The 23053-nt window shown below is 39.2% G+C and overlaps 1 protein-coding gene across 15 annotated transcripts in view; it reads left to right on the top strand.

The window, feature by feature from the left end:
- Window positions 1-288: 288 nt before the first annotated feature.
- Window positions 289-23053, top strand: part of LOC136785047 (CUGBP Elav-like family member 1-A) — a 49589-nt gene continuing 26824 nt past the window's right edge. For all 15 annotated transcript variants that reach the window (XM_066746061.1, XM_066746058.1, XM_066746054.1 and 12 more), the window contains exons 1-5: window positions 289-493; window positions 1060-1274; window positions 5256-5425; window positions 15499-15581; window positions 21974-22022. In XM_066746061.1, the coding sequence (XP_066602158.1) occupies window positions 1180-1274; window positions 5256-5425; window positions 15499-15581; window positions 21974-22022 (397 nt within the window). In that variant the 5' untranslated portion in view covers window positions 289-493; window positions 1060-1179. The remainder of the gene's footprint in view (window positions 494-1059; window positions 1275-5255; window positions 5426-15498; window positions 15582-21973; window positions 22023-23053) is intronic.

Genomic DNA, 23053 nt, shown 5'->3' with positions numbered 1-23053 from the left:
ATATGAATAATTTTACGCTACGACTCTAGGGATATTCGACGTAAATATCGCGTAATGTCATTTTGTTCGAGGCTAGTCTGTTTTTGATTGCTGCTATAAAAAACGTGTTTTGAAATGTTATATTTACGCGAAAGCCTTTTACCGCTTATATTAATATTAGAGATTTCTTCGAAAGAGGCTCGCGCTGCTGTACAATGTTATTGTAGCTCTGCGTGGCGCCCTCTTATATTTACTTCTTTTACGCAGCAACACATGTATCTACATAATTTCTGCCAGTCTCGAATTAACCTTCAGTGTGCTCGGTGCGGTTTATCCATTCTTCTTACTGAAAATATTCGTACTTTCGATTAACTCGCGAATCACTTGGAAATTTTACGTAATTTTTACGTAAGACTTTGACCAGCGTGTTTTTACACGAATTTTATTCAAATAAGTTCAATGCCTGTTTTATTCGCTCGACGCATTTTACTTATTTGAGACCACAAGGCAACTCGTAAGATCATTTTATTATTACTTAACTCTGCTCTACTCCTTGGACCATGTTATATTTATTATAAAGTAGAGATACTGATATATTCACGCGCGTGATAGTAATTAGTTTATCGCTTTGTTTATTTAAAATATCAAAAACGTTTCTATTTCAAATTAAACAAAATTTAATGGATAGTACAATTTGAAAGATTTTCTAAAGGCCGAGGCAACTCGCGGCTTTAAAATTAAAGCCTAAAACTTGGTTTATTTGCGCGCAACCTCGAAGAGATGCCAATTTTTTTGCACGAGTCATCTTTGAACGCGAATAGAAAAAGCTTCGAAAATTTTCTATGCAAAGAATCGACATCTTTTATGGTTAACGAGATAACGTTTTCTTATTACCTACGCGTACCTCTGTACTGCGCGTTAAGAGTGCCTCGTCCTTTATTATTCCTAATAGTCTCTGTTGTGAATTTTCTTTCGCGTCGCTCGAGTGTTGTCGCGCTTTATAAATACAAAGGCTCGAGAAGGTCGGTGAGACATAAACATACCGACCTATACCAAACTCTAGGAAATTTTATATTTTAGTTACAGTGATCGCTAACATATAATTCCGTACGGCCGACCGCACCTACTAATTAAAACTGCCAAGTTTTATAGACGTAAAAAATACGTAGTTTTTCGCTTCGCGTTAATTAAGAAAGAAAGATGAAGCAGGAGCAAAAACTCATGTACGACTACAGCTGGTTGGTGGACGACACGGCGATGCGAATGGAGGAAAATAATAATCGGCAACTGGATTGGTAAGATAATTAAACTTGTTATCACTGGTCAGATCGATATTCGTATTTTATGTATGTATGGTTTCGTTGCACAATTCCTGCGATTCTAAGAAAAAAACCTTTTCTACTGTTTTTCGCGATCAAAATAATCGTGGATTGAATAGATAGGGTAATTATAATTATTAGCACCTTGATCTTATCTACATTCTTATTTTATATATATTTACATACACTCGTGCATAGTATTATTACAAAATTTAGGTCAGGCTAAAAAAAAAGTGCATTCTGCTGTTCTTAGCGATCAAAATAAAAATGTCCTTTGACATTTTCTGCAACGAGACTGAATTTTCGCGTTATTCAATGAAAAAAATGTTACCGCTAGCTGGCTGGACAAAAAGTCAACTAGAAAGAGAGTGAACCGTCGGTCATTTATCTCTCTCTCCTTTGCACTAACCAACTCTCTTTGTCCAACAAACGCTAACCTTTTTATCGAATATCCCGAAAACTAGGTTTCGGCTGGACAAATTTCATTGCTCGTGTTTCGGTTCAAATTTGCATCAGGTGTATATATACGCGATTAAAAAATCATAAAAAATAACGTAAATTTTATATAACACCTTCTATCATCCCATACCGAAGCGAACCAAATCACATTACAGTGCACGTTCCACACTTGATTTAATAGCTGGAAGCAAACGTTTTGAATGATTGAAAGTAGTTTAGATCCGTGAAAACGTATGTGATGAAGCTATTTTAATTAGCGACGGGAAAGCAATTATTGTTAAAAGCTGTTTGAAGGGTTGATTCAGTGCCGGGGTTAAAGGGTGGGTGATTAGAGGGTGAAAATTAATACAGAAACGTAGAATTTTTAATTGCACTCATTTCTCGTTGATGGTGGTGGTGATGGTGGTGGAAGGGATGAGCATTATTAGGCGGTGTTGAGGAGGAGGTGAGGCAGGTCGGGGGGAGGGGGGGGGGGTGGTTTGATTAAAACTTGGCGTTATCCACGTACGCAGTCATTAATGCCTCGATGAACTCGGTTGGGTCCTGTACCAATATCAACGTAGTTATCTTGCATTCAACGCCATTATGTTTGCGAGAGAGGAGGGTGATAATGCTGATAACGAATCGGCGACTCCATCGGTGGACGAAGAGGGGGGGGGGGGTGGGGATGATGGCAAAATGGAACAATGGTGCATTCCTGGTGGAGCAGGAAGGTCCGGTAATTGAATTACAAGCCGATAACTCGGCAGGCGCCCTTAAATCTTGCTTTCCTCCAAATAATTATCGCGGAATCATTTAGCGGGAGTACTTGGTCGTGGCCTAATTGGGTCGCTACGAAATCATGCAATAAATTTTGGGAAGCAGCATGGATCCATAAGCTCCTGCACCGCGCGCGCTGGGGGTTGTCGGAACGATGGCCGAAAATTGCAAGGTCCGGTGTGCGGGCTTTTCTCTTGATTAAAAAATGGGAAGTTCGGCTCTTTTGCCGTCCCTGTGCGAGAGAGTTTGTAGTGTGCAGCGTGGAAAGGGAAAAAAGAGAAAAGAGAGAGAGAGAGAGAGAGAGAGGAGAAAGGTGGATGGAGGAAAATATCGTCGCCTTTGGAATTTAACGAGCGACAAAGGCACCGCTCGACCTCCGACTGTCGAAGGAAAGTCTTGACGGTTGAAGAACCCTCAAACCGGTCCGTCAATTTCCGGGCTCGTTAGGGTGGTATTTATTCTCGCCCCTTATCCTCGTCATGCACTAAAGCTCCTCTTCCACCCCCTCCTCCCACTACTCCACCTCATCCATCGATCGATTTTCATTAAGTCTCCAACATTTTTCGTCTCGTCGGAAAATCTGCATGTTTCATCATTCCCGATTCACTATACATGTATATATATATATAGGAATTCCCTTGGATCATCCATGATGTCCCTCATCAGCGAGCTGACACGGTCCAGCTTTGACCAATTTTCATCGAGGAACACCTGCGCCGCCGACGTTCCAATAGCAAGGAGCATCGAACGCCGAAATAAAATTAATTGCGAAATAACGATTATCCTCGTGGTTCGCATATATATGTATATATATACATATATATATAGCTTGCTCTTATGCGATGTGCATATACATATATAGAATAATGATAATAATAGCAGGTACCACTAGCCCTTTCGTGACTACTGCGCAGGAGGAACGGCGAATCATGGGGTGGAGAATCGTTATTGTTGCAAGTTTTAATTAGTGGTCGTGAAGTTTAGCTGTAATATTTGCTAGGCTGCGTCATTACGCAATTCGTAGGAAAGCGCGCGAGACTGGAAGTTGGGACGGGGGGTGGTAGGGTGTGTGGATTTGAAACTGCTAAGACGAAATCGTCTTGTAACTTTAGTTGGAACAACAAGGGTCGTGCGGTGCGGCTGGTTTCAGCACACAATACAGTGAGTGGCGAAGGCATACTGGATTTCCCCATTGGGTCGTACACTGCAAATCACCCCCCCCCCTCTCCCCCTCCCACACCCACTCTCCACCACCCTTCTCTTCGTACAACCTTCTCCCCCCTCCTACACAGTCAGCGGGAGATACTCGCTTTTATTCTTCCTTCTAATCAAATTCCTCTTCTTCCTGTATTAAGACGAATCTACGAATCTATTTTTCTCCCTCGTCCCGTTTCATTTTACCGAAGGAAAAAAGCTGATTAATTTCATCCACGAATCCACACAAATCATCCAGTCACCGCGCGTACAACATTCTCCTACAGATGTTTCTTTCAAGGGACTGGATAAATGTATCATTATTTCTAATCCAATTTCCTTTCCACGACGAGTCTCTCTCTCTCTCCCTCTCCCTCGCGTTGCATCACAATGAATTTATTCTCACCTCGCTGCACTTCATTACACCGAACCCCCCTATACACAAAAGGATAGTTAATTTTATCCGCACGCTCACAATCTTATCTATAGTTCAATGAGAAAATCTTGCCAGCGAGCAAGAAATGATAACGTATTTGAAATTTAATTGTATCTTCTTTGTGAATTCGTCTGTCGTGCCAGATGAACGACGAAGAAATAACAGAAATGAATTTTGCCTTGATAAAGTTTTAATAATAATTAAAGTTTTATCTCGTCGAGAATGGAAGATGGAATTTGTACCCTTCGAGAATAGTTGTAAGCTTAGTCACGTGGAATTTAACTCGTATACGAAGTCTATCGTGGCAGATGAGCGACGAATGGATGACATAATTGAATTTACCCTTGATAAGCGACGATAATTATAATGGTAACCAATTTTTTAACTCGTTGAGAGAATCGATGGAATTTTTATCTTTGAGAATAAGCATGACCTCACTTACGTGGAATTGACCAGTATAAATTCGATCGTGTCAAATAATGACGAACAAACCGAAAGAAACGAATCTATTGTTCGCGAGCTATAATAATTACAATAGTAATTAATTTTATAGCTCGTTAAGAATAGATGCAATTTTTACGATCAAAAATAGGCGTGAGCTCAGCCACGTGGAATTAACTATCGCAATATCCATCGTGGCAAACGTGCAGCGAATAAAGGACAAAAATAAATCTGCCGTTGAAAAATGATAACAATAATAAGTAAGCTTTTGTGCAACGCGAAGAAAGAATTTTTCGTTTTTTCACAGTCGAATACAAATTTCGTCGATTGGCCGAGCAATAGGATTCTTACAAGAATGGGTGTGAGCTCGTTCCCCTGGAATTCACCTGTATGAATAGAAAGGAATTCGCGACGCTCAATCTACGAAATACGTAACTTGCCCAGACAATCTGTCGTACCTGTGCAATTCGGTGCATCGTACAGTTTACCGGAGAATTCGAGTCACGCATTCACATGCGTTCTCCAATTTTCTTGCTGGTTTCCGACTTCCCTCTGCTCTCTCTCTCCCATCGACAATCTTTTTCCTCGAATCAGCTGATTTACTGTATAAAATACGACTTTAAATATATGATGGAGTTGATGGATTTTTTCCTTTCTCCTTGTTTCAGCATTATGAACAATAATACGTTGGAGAGGCCGGATCCTGACAATATAAAAATGTTCGTGGGTCAAGTACCCCACGACATGGACGAGAACGACCTCAGGACGTTATTCGAGGAGTATGGACGAGTGCACCAAATTAACGTTTTACGAGACAAGGACACTGGCAGTAGTAAAGGTAAATAATAAAGCATTGATCGATGAATGTTATTTATCAGCAGCTGCTGCAGTCGAGTGCGCACCAAAACATCGCTGCATTTTTTTAATTCCACAATTATGCGTTTTATATCGCATCACGCACACGAGTGCGTCTATAGCAATAATAAATGAACGTTTATATTTGATTTGGAAGAAAATGCTGCACGCGCAAATACTCGATTTCAATGGTTTCGCTACTTTCAAAAGGCAACGGCTTTAAAAATTTTAGATTAATACATATATGCGTGTACAAAATGCAGTTTTCGCGAGGATATGCGTTAGAAAGGTAATTGCGCAACGTTTCACGAGAGATTCTAGAGCATATCAACGTTTTCCTGAAAAAAGAAAAATAGAAACAAACTCTATACACCGAACAAATTTCCTATACAACGTTCTAATTATACTCAAAGTGCACTTATAAATCTGATATTTTCTACAAAAAAACGAGAATCACTTTAAACAATCTCCGGTACAAAATTATGAAAATGAAGAGACACTGAAATTGCAGAGTAAATAACGAAGACGAATGAAATTCGATTGTATCGATAAATGCTAATGGAATATTTTCCATAGTTTTCTTTTGTTTTAATACAACCGAATAGAAGAATTTTCTTTAAAGCTATATATAGTGGATTATTTGGATTTAACGAATTTCTTTGATTACATCCGGAAGCGTAGGAGGAGCAGTGCATGAATAGTACATGAGGTTGGAGGAAATATTGGAAAGTCTTTGTAGACTTAATGACGAAATTAGCGTTGGGGGCGGAGGGAGAAGGGGAGAGGTAGGAAGTATAGAAAATAGAGGCATACGTATGCGGCAATGTCTGTGGAAAGATCGATTCCCAGAAAGAGGTGGTCGCCGGTCCTGCTTCCACGGTCCTTCCACTATCTATTGATCGTCCAGATGAACCCCGTGTCGCCTCTTGGTTTCTCATGTCCCCCCCACTCCCCCTCCCTTCGCCACTCCCCCTTCAAACCTGCATACGGCACACTTATACGTCACTCTCGTCCCCGTAAATATAGATAATACTTTTCCTCCCCTTTATCACGCCGTCGGATAGTTGATTACTGGCTGAAAGCTTGACACGGGGGAGACAAAGATTTAATTGAAATAATCTTCCGACCATTCCTGACGTCCTGATAATTACAAAATTCATGAGCTTCTGTATATGGTATCTACGCACACATATACATATATATATATATATATATATATTAAAAGGCATTTATCGCACTATTATCATCCCTCATTATTTCTTCTTCACCAATGCAAATCATAAATATTACTCGGTATAATTAAAGGCTCGGTTTTTCCTTGCTATTTTCGCCCTGCGAGGCTGAAATTGAGAAATAAGATTCGTTGTCGGCTGGCAATTTGAAATTTCACGAGGTTATGGGATCGCGATCCGTTTAGTCGCAACACCGTTGAGACTTTAACTGGCTTTAGTCGGAGCCTTCTGCTGCAAGCGCTGTCTTCTCTTCTTTGGGGGTTGGAGAAAGGGATGGATGTAGATAACGAGGAGAACAACGAGCACGACGTAGGATCCACCCCCCCCCCTCCTCCCTCCTCCTTCTCCTTGCATGCTTCACGTGCCTCCCTCCCTCTCACTACCCTCCCCCTCCTCCCCCCTTTTTCCTTCACTGAAAAATCCAATAATCTCACGGTGCGTTCACAATGCGAATAGCATTTGCGAAACTCTCTTATTTCCCACTATTTTTCCTCAACCAGCATAATCATCATTCCTAGCGAAGGAAGGAAGGAAGGATGAAAAGAGAAAAGTGAGGGAGAGAGAAAAAAAAGGAGATGGCGTCGGCTTAACATCAATTTACTCGATGCAACAAGGTCGACCGAGAGAGAATTTTAGAGGGGGAGGGGGAGGATTTAAGAACGCTTTGTAAAATAATATCAAGTCGAAAACCCGTAGCCCGTGCTCGCCCTCTTCGGGGTTCGGCAGAGGTGGAAGAGGTTGAAGAAGGTCGGAGGCAAGAAAGCAGCGGGAGCGGTAAAAGAGGGACGGAGAGGGGGGAGGGGCTGAAGTATGACAAAACCTCAATTCCTTTAATGGAGACAAATTCATCTCGCGCGCAACTTGTTCCAGCAGACAATTTGTAAGAGTATATCCTAAGCGACCCAATGTTGGCACCCGGAAGCGGCGATACGGGGTCGGGACGCCAGGTATAAGATAACACTGTGTGTGTCTGTGTGGATAGATGGGGGATGGAGAGAAAGCTAGTGGGACAAGACACTGTCGGAGAGGGAAAACTCAGACTACGGTCCTCCGATATCAACCAATTATCCTCTCGTTATATATATATATATATATATATAGCGAGCAGCTCTTATACACCCTCCATTTTTTTAACCTCCCCCTCGCAACCTTATCCGATTATATTTTTTAACTGACTCTTCCACGACAATCCAATAACCCGTAAGAATAGATGTTAATCGCGAGACTGGGAATTGTGAATAATTGACTTGGGAATAATTATCTAACCGAGCGAGAAATTCATCTCGCGTAAAGGAGATACAAATGCAATTAGCCAATGGCGGTGGTGGTGGATGTAGCGAGAAACGTGGGTTGGGGGGGGGGGGGGGAGTTGAAGTGGGCAGATGTACGGTTATCTCTCGACTCGGCACTGCTCGGTGATATCGGCTCTTCGATTGGCCTGTACAGCTTGCGTGGCACTCGCAATTAGAGCCGGGAGGCTGGAATAAAAGACCGATTTCCTCCGAAATCCACATCCGAGTCCCGGCCTGTTACCTTCGATTGAGGTTTCCGCGCAGGCGTCCCCTGATCCCTCTCTCTCTCCCTCTCTATCTCTTCCACCCTCTCCCCCTCCTTCTATTCGCTGTTCATACACCAGCAGTGTCCTCCGCTTGTCGCAGTGACCTACGAGTACACCGGAGCGTCTTGGAAATTAAATTCAAGAACCTCCTAAACAATTGCACCCTACCTGCGAAATTATTTCCGCGATAAATATCTAGCCCGAAGCTGGTCAGGGTGCCAGAAAGGATATGAGAGAGAGGGGGGGAGGGAGAGAGAGGAAGAATTATGACGCGAGGAAAACGTCCATAAATCCATCCGAGCAAGACGTTTAATTCACATTTCGCGAGAGAAAAGAAACATATTCTTGTGTGTGTGTATGTCTCTCTCTCTCTCTCTCTCTCTCTCGCACTGCTGATACCTGGTCTACATTTATATTTTCAATCCAGAAAAATTCGCGAGACTCCCCTGCAATGCGATAGTGTCGACTTGAGAATTTTTCGCAAGTTGGAATAAGACGAGAGCATCGCCCTGTGCGAGAAACTTTTCCTTAGCAAATCTATCTGAGTACCCTCGACCCTCTCTCTCTCTCTCTCTCTCATGCTTGACGTTTTTCCTCCCGTAAAGCTTTCCCGTCTCATGCCTGTTTAACGAGTTAGCGCTCTACCACTTTTCCCTTTTCCTTTAACCCCCCCCCCCCTCCTGCTCCCCCCTCGACGATACTTGCACGACTGGATGAATGTAGTGACGCGAATAAAGTTGGCAAAGTTGGCAAGGCATTAAGAAAATCGAAACAGGTGAATGTGGAACGACGACTGGGATTGGGAAGGCAGAGAGTAGAAGTCATTTGTGCCAAATGCGAGTCGATCGAGTGATCTATGGAAAAAAAAGAGGGTGGATGATGGAGAGGCGATCCAACAGTAAGAGAAGAGAGAGAGAGAGAGAGAGAGAGTGACAATACAGTCAGGAGCAGACACGACAAATTGCTCGTTAATAATCCATCCTAAATACCCAAGTGGAGGAAGATCGAGCTCCAGGATCCTTGACTGGCAAGCACTCATAGATAAGTTATACTATATCTATGCCCACTAAGCCCCTCTCCACTCCTCTCACCAATGAAATCTATCGGCCACCACAAATAAATGGATCTCGATCTTATTTGCCAAGGCGGGAGCTATCCTTCACAATGTTATCACAGTTTTATATATCGGTTTTATCACAGGATATTCATTCTTCTTTTTGCCCCCCCCCCCCTCTCCCCCTTCTCTACTTCTATACCCATTCCTTCCTCCTTTCGACATATTCGCGCGCGCAGTCTCGTTAGAAAAACGGAACGTCTCCTCCTTTTTTCCATGGATTTCCTCTCTCTGATCCGGATAGAAGCAGAAAAGTAAAGTCACGTCAGAAGTTCGTCAACTGCAGCAAACGATTGCAGTTTCCTTTGAGTTGGGATCAGTCGTAAGCTCTTCCTCTTTTCGTTAAGCCCGGCTGCATTATGCCATTTTAAATTTCCTTACGCCAGTTCTTCCCCAGTTATGCCAATACTAATTATACGAGTCAAGACTACCGCGGTACTTGACATAATCCCTCTCGATTAATCGAAATGTCACAGGAATCCGATGAATTAGCATTTAAATCAAATATATAAGAAGGATAATTGTATATTACGTGTATATATATGTACAAAGTTCACTCTTTAAAGTGACCCAGATTATGGATAAAAAGAACATACGTGGGCTACGTAATTATTACAAAAATATACAAATTTGCCACGAAAACTCTCCGAGTGAAAATAATGAGAAGTTTGGAGAAGGTACTTTGCAAAAATGTCATATCTTTTATAGTCATGGAACTGCGTGTCTTTTTCCATCCGTATCTTCTTCCGGGTCGGTCACACTGCTGGACCCTGTATGTACACGTAGAATTTTAGGGATTATCGGAAACATGCAGCTATTACGACGTAGCCCGTAAGCTCCAGATGCGGATAGTCTAGAATAGGGTAGCGCGCGTTAAGTAATTTAATAATAGACTAATTTCGCGAATGAGAATGGACGACGTACTTATTTCAACTTTAACTTGGTAGGCTGAAACACCTGTTCCTCGGTCCCTCCTGGAGCTGACGGAGACTGATCCGATTATTATACCGTAGCTGCTCGTACATCAACCCGCTAGCAGACGCGATAATGAACAGTACATTATACTCGGATGTATTATATTATAACGCGCTATATCCTATTAGAATATCTATATATACACATAAATGCATGATATATATATGCGTACACGTGTTATATCCAATAGCTAAATACCTCTTTACCGTTCCAAAGAAGATGCGATATATACACACACGAATAATTTTCTAATATTCTCGTATAACGTCCCTTTGAAAAAAAATCTCGATTTGCAATTCCTCAACAATGAAGGAGAAAGGAGCGAGCGAGCTTTGTAGGGATTTCGCTTTAAAATCAAAACGTGCCGCTACACTCGGCTATCAGTTTTTTAATCAAGTTTTTAATCTACCTTATAGTATAATACCGAGACGAAAAATGTGCACGGTACAGTTATGTGGAAAAGGATTTCTTTGGAGTTTAGAGAGAGAGTGTTTGTGTGTATTGGTATAGCTCGCGAGTTAATTAACGGTGTATATTACTGCTGTCTTTCGGATGCGTTTGCGATAAGAAAGATGTAATTCGTAGTTACTGAAATAGAAAGAGCTTGATATGGCGGGGTGAAAGAATAAGTGACTGAGAAAAGGGCGAGAGAGCTGCAGCGGCGATGAGGTCGTTCTAGCCGAGGGCATTATCCCGTAGGAGACGACTATCTTTTTCGCGCATGGAATATCAATGTCGTCATCCGAGCGGACAAAAATATAATGACGAGAAGAGATGGAGGCGGGAGGGGTGGGGGGCGCAGCACTCAGCTCGCATGATACTTCACTTCCACCCTATAGCTGCAGCTATATAGTCATCTTTTAGCGATCATTCTCAAACAGACCTTAACTGATTTTTATATGATAGCACCTTTTTATTTCTCATTTCGATCCAGAAATCCTTCGAGGACTCCTTATAACGGACTCATTTTATATTCATTCCAGACTGAACGTGTAATAATAATGCGAACGTGTCCCAACCATTTCCATCGATTTTCGTCTTCAACTTCTTTGGCCGAAATAGACTTTAACTGATTTTTATATGATAGCTGCTTTTTATTTCTTACTTTGATGGAGAATTTTTTTCAGGGCTTGTTTATAGGTTAAAGTCATTTTATATTCGTTTCGAACCGAACGTGTAGTAATAGTGCAAGTGTGTCTCTAAATACCAACGATTCCCATCGATTCTTGTCTCCAGCTGCTTTTAACGATAATACTCAAACAAACCTTGACTTATTTTTATAACTAAACAAAAAAAATGTCTTTTATTCAAATAAATTATGCTATACACAGTTCTAATGAAATTGTTCACACTCGATATTAATGATCTTTAATTAAAATAGATTTAAATTTGATTTGGATCCAATATTAGTTTTCTACTCGATCAATTATTTACAAGAACCTAGTAAATTATTGCATTGGGACTACTTTAAGCCCCGATATATTTGAATAAAATAATTTATTTTTCAACGTATGATAGCAGTATTTTATTTCTCGTTTCAATGCAGAAATGCTTCGAGCACTAACCATAGACTCACTCCATATTGATTTCAAACTAAACGTACAATAATAACACGAGTATGTCTCTAAATACCAATAATTTTCATCGATTCACGCACTCTCAATTGCTTTGGTCACCATTCTTGAACAGACCTTAACTCTGGTTTCTGTGTGTTAGCAAAAAGCTTTTTATTTCTCATTTCAATCTGATGCAAATGCTCGGAGTACTCGCTAAAGACCCACTTGGTATACATTTCATACACTATATATATATATGAATATATACACATATACTTCCTTTCATACCAGGTTAGGTTCCAAGAATTATCCTATTGGCCCACTCGCCTGCACTAAATGTATATAGATATACAAACAAATAGTATATTAAAGCTGTATAGCATGCAACGTGACCTCTAAATATCACCAACAATTCCATCCATGTTCGTATTGTGTGTTACATTTTATTCGTCTATCCCACCGAATGCATAATCTAATGCCTGATTTGTTTAATTCAATTAATTGAGCAATGATATCGCGGTCCTTACCGTAATGGATTAAACGCGACCCTTTATTTATATTGGATTAATCTGGCGGTTGATTGGTTAACAGTAAATAATTTAGTAATAATATCGTGCTTTCCGTGTGTACACGTACACACTAGTCGTGCTTTAATAGAATCCCTTTTGTTTCGTTCAATCTGGTAGGCTGATGAATTTCGGTAAATTTAACACACTCGCTGCTCTTATCATTCTCGTGGGACTGATGCTTGATAACTGTAAATCCTTTGACAGTTGGATGGATGCTTTTGAGGGAGATGGATAATCTCGATAATACATTCTTATCCTTGGCGTGTTGAAACAGGGACATGTATTGGGTTTGGCGATCCTAAAATAGCACGTCATCCATAATATGTATATATATATATATATATATATATATAGCGAAGCTTGTGCGCCAGAACGTCAGCATGATATTCATTATACGCCTTTATCGGATCAGGCCAATTAGTCATTGACTACTAATTGTTAGATTAACAACAACGATGCCGATGGATCACTGTCCGTTATTTGAGGTAGCCTTGCCCTCCCCCCTCCCCCCTCATACTCGGATCAATAACAGTGCCAATGGATTACCAAGCCGCGGACGACTGCCGCGCCATCCTACGAAGTACCCCACGTGCCTGACTACTTGCTTGCTTACCCTCCGTGCCTGTGTCCTGTCCTATCCAACTTGCTCGCTTGGTTCCACTCTCTCTCTCTACTTGCGTCCGCCACTACTCACCTTGGTATCCTACTACACGCGTGCTGCAAAAATTGTTTTCTTTAATAAAACATGTATTGTGTCTATTCGATCGTTAAAATAACGTTTAACGTTATTTGTCTGCTGACGGAAATCAGATTTTTATCATTCACCAAACTATTTCCATCTTTTCAAACCGAGTCTCGTACAGTGGCAAAGTATCGAATGTTAAATCGATGGATGTTTTCAAGTAGTAAATATTTTGTACGTAAATTCACTTGATTTTCGTATTGCAGTTTTCAGGTTTCCGACAACACTCGCCAGTTTTCCTCGTCTCGAGAGATTTTTACAGTAAATAGTCTTGTAATAATCCCTTTTTATTTGTTCTTCTTTTTTCGCTTAGTCTTTTTTTAATTCAAATTCTTGAATCTATTTCCGAAGTAGAAAATGTATTCTATCCTCGCGATGCTTCTGTTCCCTTGAATATTTGAGATCTTAGAGAGAGTGAACGATGAACACGGTGTTCCTGGGTGAAAAGTGACTTTTGCTCTTTTTGCCGGGTAGTATGGGAGAGGAGGAAGGATTCGACACGTTGAAATTTAGCAGGAAATGTTTAACAGGTGCTTCCGCGCCAGATTTGGAAGAGGGAAAAAGAATACCTGAAATATTCTCCTTGCTCCCTATAGTACTTGCTCTCTACACGCTTGCCATTCAATATTTACAGAAAAAAGAACAGTCGGATCTAATGATATTACATAAAAGAACAGTGTCTTTGTAGCAGGATAGATTTTAGTATACTCAGCCCTTTCAACGGACCACGTGCTTCTTCTTCCTCTTCTTCCTTTTCCTCTCTTTAATATTTGCAGAAAAAATTGATAATAGCTTCAGCTCCATTAGTACGCCATTTCGTGCTAATTAATTATTTTTCGGTAATATAATTGTAACAAAAATATATTTTGGTAAATGTGAGCCTTGGAATTCTGTTATTGTATTACAAATACAAAGAACATCGTTGAAAATAATATAATTGTAACAAATATGCTGGTAAAAATGAACTATGTAATTCAATTATCATATTACAAACACGAACAACCCACGTGTCTTTATAGAAAGAAGATAAATTTTATATAAAGAGCCTTTTAGCGTACCACGAGCTTCTACTTTGTTTAATATATTTACAGAAAAAAATCAATAGTAGCTTGTGAACTCGATTAATATAATATTTCATGAAATATTAAGGCTTTAAAATATATATATAATGTAGAAGAATATTTATATTTAAAAATGGAGCAGCAAGAGGCTCGATTCTAAACTATTTTCCACAAAGCAAAAGTATCTTTGTGGTATAGATTTTAGGATTAATTCTCTTTTAACGCGCGCTTGCTGCTCGGTTCAATATTTGTCGAAACGTTAAAGGATGGTTTGAGCTCGGCTATTATATTTGAAGTGAATTAAAACTTTACGATATATTTGAAAGAACTTTCGAAGAGAAACGAAAGGTATTGCAATTACTCTCTTTTATGTCTACTTATTTTTTACTTTTATTCGTTCCGCTCAAATATGAAATATGATGACATCTGCTGCTAAAGGATGGTTCTTTCCCAAGAACTTTTCATATATTTTTTCCGAAATACTCACACTTATAAATATCTCACCCTCATCTTTACAATAATTCCAATAGTATCAAAACACTTATCTAAGAATCCTTGTATTTTCTACGTGACTTTTCATCATCGTCCGTTAATTAAAGAGCTTCGACAAAACTCGCAATTAAAGTAAAATAACAGCGCCATAAGTCGGGTAAATATAGTGGAGAGAAAAAATCGTAAAAGAGAGCATTTAATTTTCCCTCTTTTATTATTTACGTGGAAAATGAATTGAGATTATTTTGTTTATGAAACGATGAAATTTTCAAGCGTCAAATATTTAAGTAGGAATATGGAATTTTCGAGGAGGGAATACTATATTTAAAAGGCGGAATTATTACTGTTATTCATTATGCATATGACAAATAGGCTCTGGTCCAATTAGCGATTACAGTATGCCATTTATTGTTGATAACTGTTAACGATGTCACGACCCCGCAGTAGACATTAGCTGCATTATGAAGGATGAAAATGCAAAGAGAGCAACTCGAATCTAAAATAAGCGTCTTCCTTAAAATTTTATCCGGGCAATAATGCTTATGCTAATGCTAGAAAGAGCTTCCTATTAAAAGATCATTAGTCGAATAATCCATAAACTCGTTAGCTTTCTTGGTATAATTGCTGAACATTTTTCTTCCAACAATTTTTCCCCACATTGTGACGCGAATCGTATTAATTTTTTTAACCTTCTTTCATGCAGAAGAGATGATACCATTAGACTAATAATTAACCATTTTCCCCTCTTTCTTTTCAGGCTGCTGTTTCGTCACGTTTTATACGAGGAAAGCAGCATTGGATGCACAAAACGCTCTTCACAATGTGAAAACTTTCAACGGGGTAAGTCCAGCATTGGAAGAGGCTCGATTAATTATTCTTATAAAACTTTTCAATAGAATAATCCGACGAGTAAACTTGATCCAACTCCCTCAACTTTTCGATTTTATTGAAAAACGAAACGATCAAGGTTATTTTGGACAGTTTTGACGAAACGCATTTCCAAGTTCTCCTCACTGCCAACAGCTGGCCTTTCCGAACGACCTCCAAATCGAACGAATCATTTTGACGATCTTCATTTCACGAATTCCTTTCCTTCCTTCGCTCTACGTGTATATATATATATATATATAGAAACTTCTACAAACGCAGTTGAACATACTTTTCGTGAAATCATAAAAGATTGGAAGGATATTTTATTGTATGAGAGATACCCTTATCCTCCCTGGACTATCGGAGCTTTACTTTCGTCGGAATGCAATTCCTTTTTGAACCTTATATATATTAAACTATCTACCTATTAGCGTCCAAAGCACAAAAATCCTAGTAAATCAACAAAAGGTTTTAACAGTACTTTCATTACTTTATTTCTCAGCCATTTTTCTCGATAATTTTTGTCGCTGCACATTATAAAAGCAACAAAGTTGTATTTAAAAAAAAAAAAAAAGTGCGATATTTTATTGTACAGAAGAGACACCCTTGTTCCTCGACTAATTCCAACTTTATTTTGATCGAAATGCACTTTCTTTTTTGAACCTTATACATTAAAGCCATCTATAGCTATTAGCATCCGAAGCACAATAATCCCAGTAAATCGTCAAGCGATTTAACAGAATTTCCATTAGTTTACTCTCGAGCTACTTTTCTCGAAAATTTTTCTCATTAGTACCGTCCCCATTTATAAATGAGAATCTGCACTATTGACGTTGGATATTATAAAATCGTCGATGCAGTGCTTTTTAAAAATAATTTGATATTGCATTGTATAAAACATACCCTTGTTCACTGAGATCAGTCGAAGCTTAATTTACTTTGATAGAAATGCAATTCCTTTTTCGACTTATACATTAGGCTATCTAGCTATTAGCGTTCAAAGTAGAATAATCCTAGTAAATCGTCAAACGTTTCGATAGAATTTTCATTAGTCTATCCCCTGATAGCACAGGATGTTCCTAGGACATCCTCGGTACGTCCACTGGACATGTGGGGATTTCCTCCGAGCGTTCTAAGGATTTCCTAGAGATATTTTTGCAACTGGAGCTCAGTAGCCATTTTTCGCAACATTTTTTCTAATCGTATTCACCCCCACCCCCTTTTTTTATAAGTGAGAATTTTTACTATTTTCGCTATATATAGTTTAAAATGATGAATGTAGAGCTTTTTAAAAGTAGCATGCTATTTGTCGTATAGGAGATACCTTTAGTTCTCAACTAATCTGAGCTTTGCTTTGATCGAAATGCAATTTATATTAAGCTATCTAGCTATTAACGTTCAAAGCAGAATAATCCTAGTAAATCGTCAAACGTTCCAATAGAATTTTCATTAGTTTATTCTTGAGCCATTTTTCTCGAGAATTTTTCTCATCGGTATGCCATCCCTATATATAATAAATCAAAAGCTGTATTATTGGCGTAGAATATTAAAAAATGAAGAACGCTGCTCCCTTTTAAAAATAGCGTGTCCCCGAGCTGATCGAATTTTCCCTAATTTCGTTCTGCTTTTTTATTTAGAATTTCCCTTCTCATTTTTCTCTTTTGGCAATAAACCCTGATACGGTTAACCTCAGCCAAAATTTTTATATCGGGCAGAAAGTTTTCTAATAGCTCTTCTATCTTATATACGAAAGTATACGATAAACCAAGTCTTCTTCAATATTATAATACTAATAACTTGACGAAAGTTTCTCTCCTGCCAAAATGTTCAGTTATGCGGAGCAATTTAGTAATACGAAGAATTTAATAATCCGCTAAAAGTTTGATGTATGAAACGAACCTATTTAGTTGTGATATTAACTTTCCTCAATAATTATTACTATTTTCCTCCGAAGAAGCTGAAACAGTGCGCGAATACTTTCCAAAACCTTCCTTGCGAAACCAGAAAAATTCAGCAATTTTCCCCCAACGTCATTTGCACGTATCAAAAGCACGAAAAAAAAAAAACTCTTCCATATAAGAGAGATATTTGTGTTAAAACCACAGTGTTGCCAAGTGTACCAACGAGAGACAACCTGGTCGTAGCGACAATTTCGGCGAAGAACGAGCATTTACGAATGAGGTATTGCGGAAAAAGGTACGTTGAATCGACAACGAGAAAGAGAAAAAGAGTCTCCTTTCCCGGCGAGAGCTCGCGGTGAAATAAAATGTTGCTTAAAGAAATTTGCGAAAAGTTTCGGTGTTAGTGGGGAATAACTGGAGCGTTCTCGCGAGCACTCGCGTGCCGTTGTGTGGGTGTAAAGTGTGTTCCGGAATTAGAGTATACATAATAAGGGTCCGCTCGAGAGGATTATTCGTATACACGTGATTTTGATCGCGCGCAATTTTCGCGCTTTGACGTTTCTTCGCTGTGTGTGTATGAGAATGGGCAGGAGGGGGAGGTTCGGGTTATTTAAAATCCTCGTGCTTGTTTTTCTCCTCGTGGTGGTTGCGGCGGTGTTGGTGAGGCGACGCGGTGGCAGTTGCTCGCGGAGCGTTGAATTTTTCGTGGATCGCGCGCGCATTGCACGACGTCGCCGAAGGTATCGTTGGGAAGTGCGCCGGCCGCACGATAATTACAGTTTCCCCGGGAACTTTCGATGCAATTACGAGACGTCATTACGAGCATTTAGCAAAGCGGGCCGCTCGGGGAGCCCTTCCTGCGCGCGTTTATGCCTGAATTTACGAGAATAATTATTATCGATCGTCGAACCGAGCGTCCGAATGACTTTGCGCCACTTGGCTCCGTATAAAGCTGCCGCGAGCAGCAAATGAATGGACGCTAATGTCCAACAGCGACCGTTCAGGAATTTCAAATATCCCCACCCTCTTGCATCTTCCGCGTCTGCTCCCCTGCCCCTATATCTATATATATATATATATGTATATAAAGTCTACGCTGTTCCAACTGCTCGATATTGCACCAGAATAATATATATATAGTACAGTTACAGCCACTTTATTAATCGCGTGGCACGATCAATGAGACTGGACTTTCTTCGTTAGAGTGCCTGGGGACTGAAAAATCTTTGATAAGGGGAGAGGGGGTAGTGATGTAATAATAATAATAATTTAAGGGGAGGATGGGTAAGGGTTGGCTGCCCGGTTAGGTGTAGCAGGAGAAATGTATATATATATATACGTATGTATAGTGGGTATAGAGGGTGCGGCTTGTGCATTTGAAGGAGTTTAGCTTTTCTCGTATCGGATTTCGTTTCCACGAGTGGCGTTGAGTCGAGAGGTCTGTGTTGTGTTGGCTACGAGAAATGAGTCGAGTGCTCCAGAAACTCTTGCACCACTCCGTCCTTTCGTGCCTGCAGCCTGCCTCTCCCCTCCCTCTCCTCATTCCTCTACTCACTTCTACTCCGCCACACAGTTACACACATACGTATATATACGTGCGTGTACATCTCTATCCCCCTGATTGCCAACCGAGGTGTGTTTTTCAAACGACAAACGTTCATTTATTGAAGATGCGCGCATATATTCATTCGCTACCCCAGTTGAAAGGTATAAATATACATTAGGACCAAATAATTCCCTACGTGGAACGTTAACTGAAATGCGCCTGATGTGGCAATGAAATTTTAAGGTATTTTTATTGTTCGGTATGTGTGACTGTATGGAGGTAGTTTTTAGACGGAAAACGTTTTTTATTTATTAAAATTGCGGACAATTTTTCAGTTTACACACGTGTTGGAGCGAATAAATATATAGCGGTAAATAATTCTTCGTGGAACATTAATTGAAATATGGTGGTGAATTCGTTAGGTGTTTTTACTGTTAGGTATTTTCCAAACAAAACGTTCTTCTTTTATTATAATTGTATACACGCATCTTCAGTCGTTACACCTGGACTGAAGAGTATAAATATAGCGGTACATAATTATCTTCGGAATATTAATTGAATTGTGACTGACGGTGGCGAGGAAGTTGTAAGGTATTTTTATCGTTGCGGGTACGTGTAGTTGGATAAAAGTAATTTCTAAATGAAAAAGGTTTTTTATTTATTAAAATTGCACACAATTCTTCAGTCTGCACATGGGTTGAAACGTACAAATATAGCAGCAAATGATTCTTCATGGAACGTAAACTGAAATGTGCCTGACATATATGGCAATGAAATTTTACAAGAGTTCAAGTTTTATATACAAAACACCATTACCGGTTTGTAAAATGTAAGCTTGAACTCGTTTTTTTTTTTTTTTTGTTTTTTTTTTCAAATACAAAGCTTTCCATTATTGAAAATTCATAGACGCGTCTCCGTTGCTATTATGTGTTGATAAATGTAAATTTGATACAAAATAATTTTGCAGATAAACATTGATTAAAATTTATGGCAATGAATTTGTTCCACGACTAAACAACGTTTAATCAAAAATACGCGGACATGTTGATTTACCATTACCAATACATCGAAACATAAATATGATACAAAATAATTTTGCGGATAGAACATATTGATTAAAATTTATCTGACACGTCGATGAATTTGTTCCACGACCAAACAACGTTTGATCAAAAATACTAAGACATGTTGAGTTGCCATTACCAATACATTGAAACATAAATATGATAGAAAATGATTTTACACATAGAACATTAATAATTGAAATGTGTCTGACATGGCAATGAAATTGTTGAAGCAAGAGTCGAAGTTGTACAGTATAAATAGATGCATCGGCTTGTAAAGCGTAAGGGTAAAGCCTGGGCTAAAGCCGAGGTGTTTTGCAAACGGGCAAACGTTCGTTTATTGGCGGTCCCTACTAAACTAGAGATTATACGGTCCGGGACGGTGGCTGGCTCGCAGCCACGAAATTGGCGGGGTGCGTGGCAAATTTACAAGCTGCGTGTCACATTCTCAACGATGCGTAATATGATTATAGCTGGCTAAACAAGCCACCCACCGGAAAGCCATAGGACACAAGTAAAAGTACGTGACGCGTTAACCGACATTAATCGTCCCGGAAGAAGCTGATACAATAATGAAGCCATCGCGAAAATCCGATTTTAGGCTGCAGCTCGTTTATCGCCAAACAAAAGCTACCTCTCTCTCTCTCTCTCTCTTTCTATTTTTTTCTCCTTCTCTCTCTCTCTCTCTCTCTCTCTCTCGACCACCACGATTCTGCCCACTGAATTACGTTCCATTTCTCACCAACTTTTTCAATTTGTCCTGACTCAAGCAACTAATTACCGCTTGAAATGACTTTTGCCCGAGCTCACTGCTATTTCCACTGCTCGCGTTCTCGCGTGAGACACCACCAAACAACCTGCCACCACCCCCATCTAACTTGTCTCTCTCCTTCTGTTGTTGTTTCAACCCACTAGTCTACATACGCTGCGACTCGAACCTTGTCTTTTGGAATTTCAGTCTTTTACTCTTTTTTCATTTAATTACTTCAAAATAGATTTTGTATATTATTGTGTTGTATATTCAAAAACCCGTATGGGAGTCTTTTAAAGGCTGTGATTTATTTTTTATTTAGGATTCAATTCTATGCAATCTTCCATCTTTGTTTTTACCTCGTATCCTTTTTTTCTTGCTTCAATTTACTTCTGTATATGCTAAGATAAAATATTGTTTGATTTAAATAACTGTTTATTTGAAAAGTCGCAAATAAATATTTATACGATGTTAATTGGTTTTTATTCATATAAAAAATTTCTGTTTAGTTTAATCAGTTATTTACTAAAAACTAAACAAATATTTATCAACGAATATTCAATTAAAGATATTTTTGAATCGAAGGACTTTTTCTCAGCGTACACCAAAAATCGAACGTCTCCTTTCGAAACTTGAATTTTTTACCCTTACGATCTAATTATTTAGAAATAGATATATATATATTATTAAATGGTGTAATACCCAATCACTCGTACATGACCTTTTACAGGTTCGCAAATCTATCTTTATCTAGGATTCAATTCTGTACAGGTTGCCATCCCCGTTTATAGCTCGTCTCTCTTTTTGTTGCTTCAATTTACTCCTATATATACGCCACGAATCAAACGTTCTCTCCCAGAACTTGAATCTTTTACCCTCTCGATCTAATTATATGGAAAGCGTGCTAAAAATAGCCGCTATAGGCCGTAGTATGTTCAATGACTCGCATGATACCCTTTTACAGATTGAAATCTATTTTTATCTAGGACTATGTTATGCACGGTGAATGAAAAAAGCTAATTGGTATAATTAGTAAATCACTCGGAAGGTACAGAACGAGCATTAATTTTAAAGCAGTGATTTTTGTTTCTTTTTTTCAGATGCGGAATCCGATTCAAATGAAGCCGGCGGACAGTGAGAACAAAAACGGTGAGTGGTAGTAGCAAAAATTCGTTTATTTTTAAGGGATGATAAAGCGCAGGGTGTGCGCCATCAAATAAACTCTCTAGGATCCGACGACTGCTTGATTGTGCAGGAATAAAAAAAAGGAGGGCTGGGGGAGGGGGGGGGGGCTGGTGGAATCGATCTAAAGTCCTCGGCGCGTCGTCGTTGGTTGACGAAGCAAAGTTAACCCGTTCGCTGTTCGTTCCAACCTCATCAGAGAATGCGGCTCAAAGCACGTTCATTATGTGCTAATTAATTGGCTGAATTGAGGGGGTTGCCGAGATTGCGTAGTCAAAGAAGACATACTTAGCCGAGCTCTATAGTGAAGCACCCGGACTCTCCACGGTTATGAGACACTGTTGGAAAAAGCTGGAAAACCTTCCAGATATTTTTCCAACTGTCACGCGCGAAACGAACAATTTATTTTTTTCCAAGCTATTAAGTAAACTCTCAAAAGTACATCTACTTCTCACGAACGTAATTTGTACAGTCGGGAGCAACGCGAATTTTTCCCATACAACTCCCCCCCCCCCCCCTCTATTTTCTTATAATCTTTGTGGATTCATATTAATTTTTTTTTAATATATTAGCACGCTTGACTTTGTTTAATAGTAATTGAATGTTTGGTTGGAAAATAATTTAAATTTTATAAATATAAATTTAGTATATTTTTTCTTGGTTTATATAAACTGTTAGCTATAGGGGAGTGATGATTGGGAGGAGGGTACCCATGTGTGGAGATTATTTGCTAGTTCGGGCTCTATGTATTTTTGTACATTGAGAAAAAATCTATTTGATTGAAACAAACCTTTATTTTGAATAATGGCATTTAAATGTGTAGTTGGTTTTAATATATAACTGATTTAATTAAATACGAATTGTGCGAATCAAATCAATTTTAATCTATTTTATTAAAATTGTTAAATATCAAATATTTAACCGGACAACGTTCAAAATAAAATTTACTTGAATCGAGTCATTTTTTCTCAGTTTTCGATCGGATGCAGCTGAATGTT

The sequence above is a fragment of the Prorops nasuta genome, unplaced genomic scaffold (assembly GCF_024137725.1).
Source record: "Prorops nasuta isolate Cenicafe-Biocafe unplaced genomic scaffold, Cenicafe_Pnas_1.2 PNAS00140, whole genome shotgun sequence".
Lineage (NCBI taxonomy): Eukaryota > Metazoa > Arthropoda > Insecta > Hymenoptera > Bethylidae > Prorops > Prorops nasuta.
The sequence above is the reverse complement of the archived record's forward strand: the minus strand, read 5'-3'. Positions and strand labels throughout refer to the sequence as shown.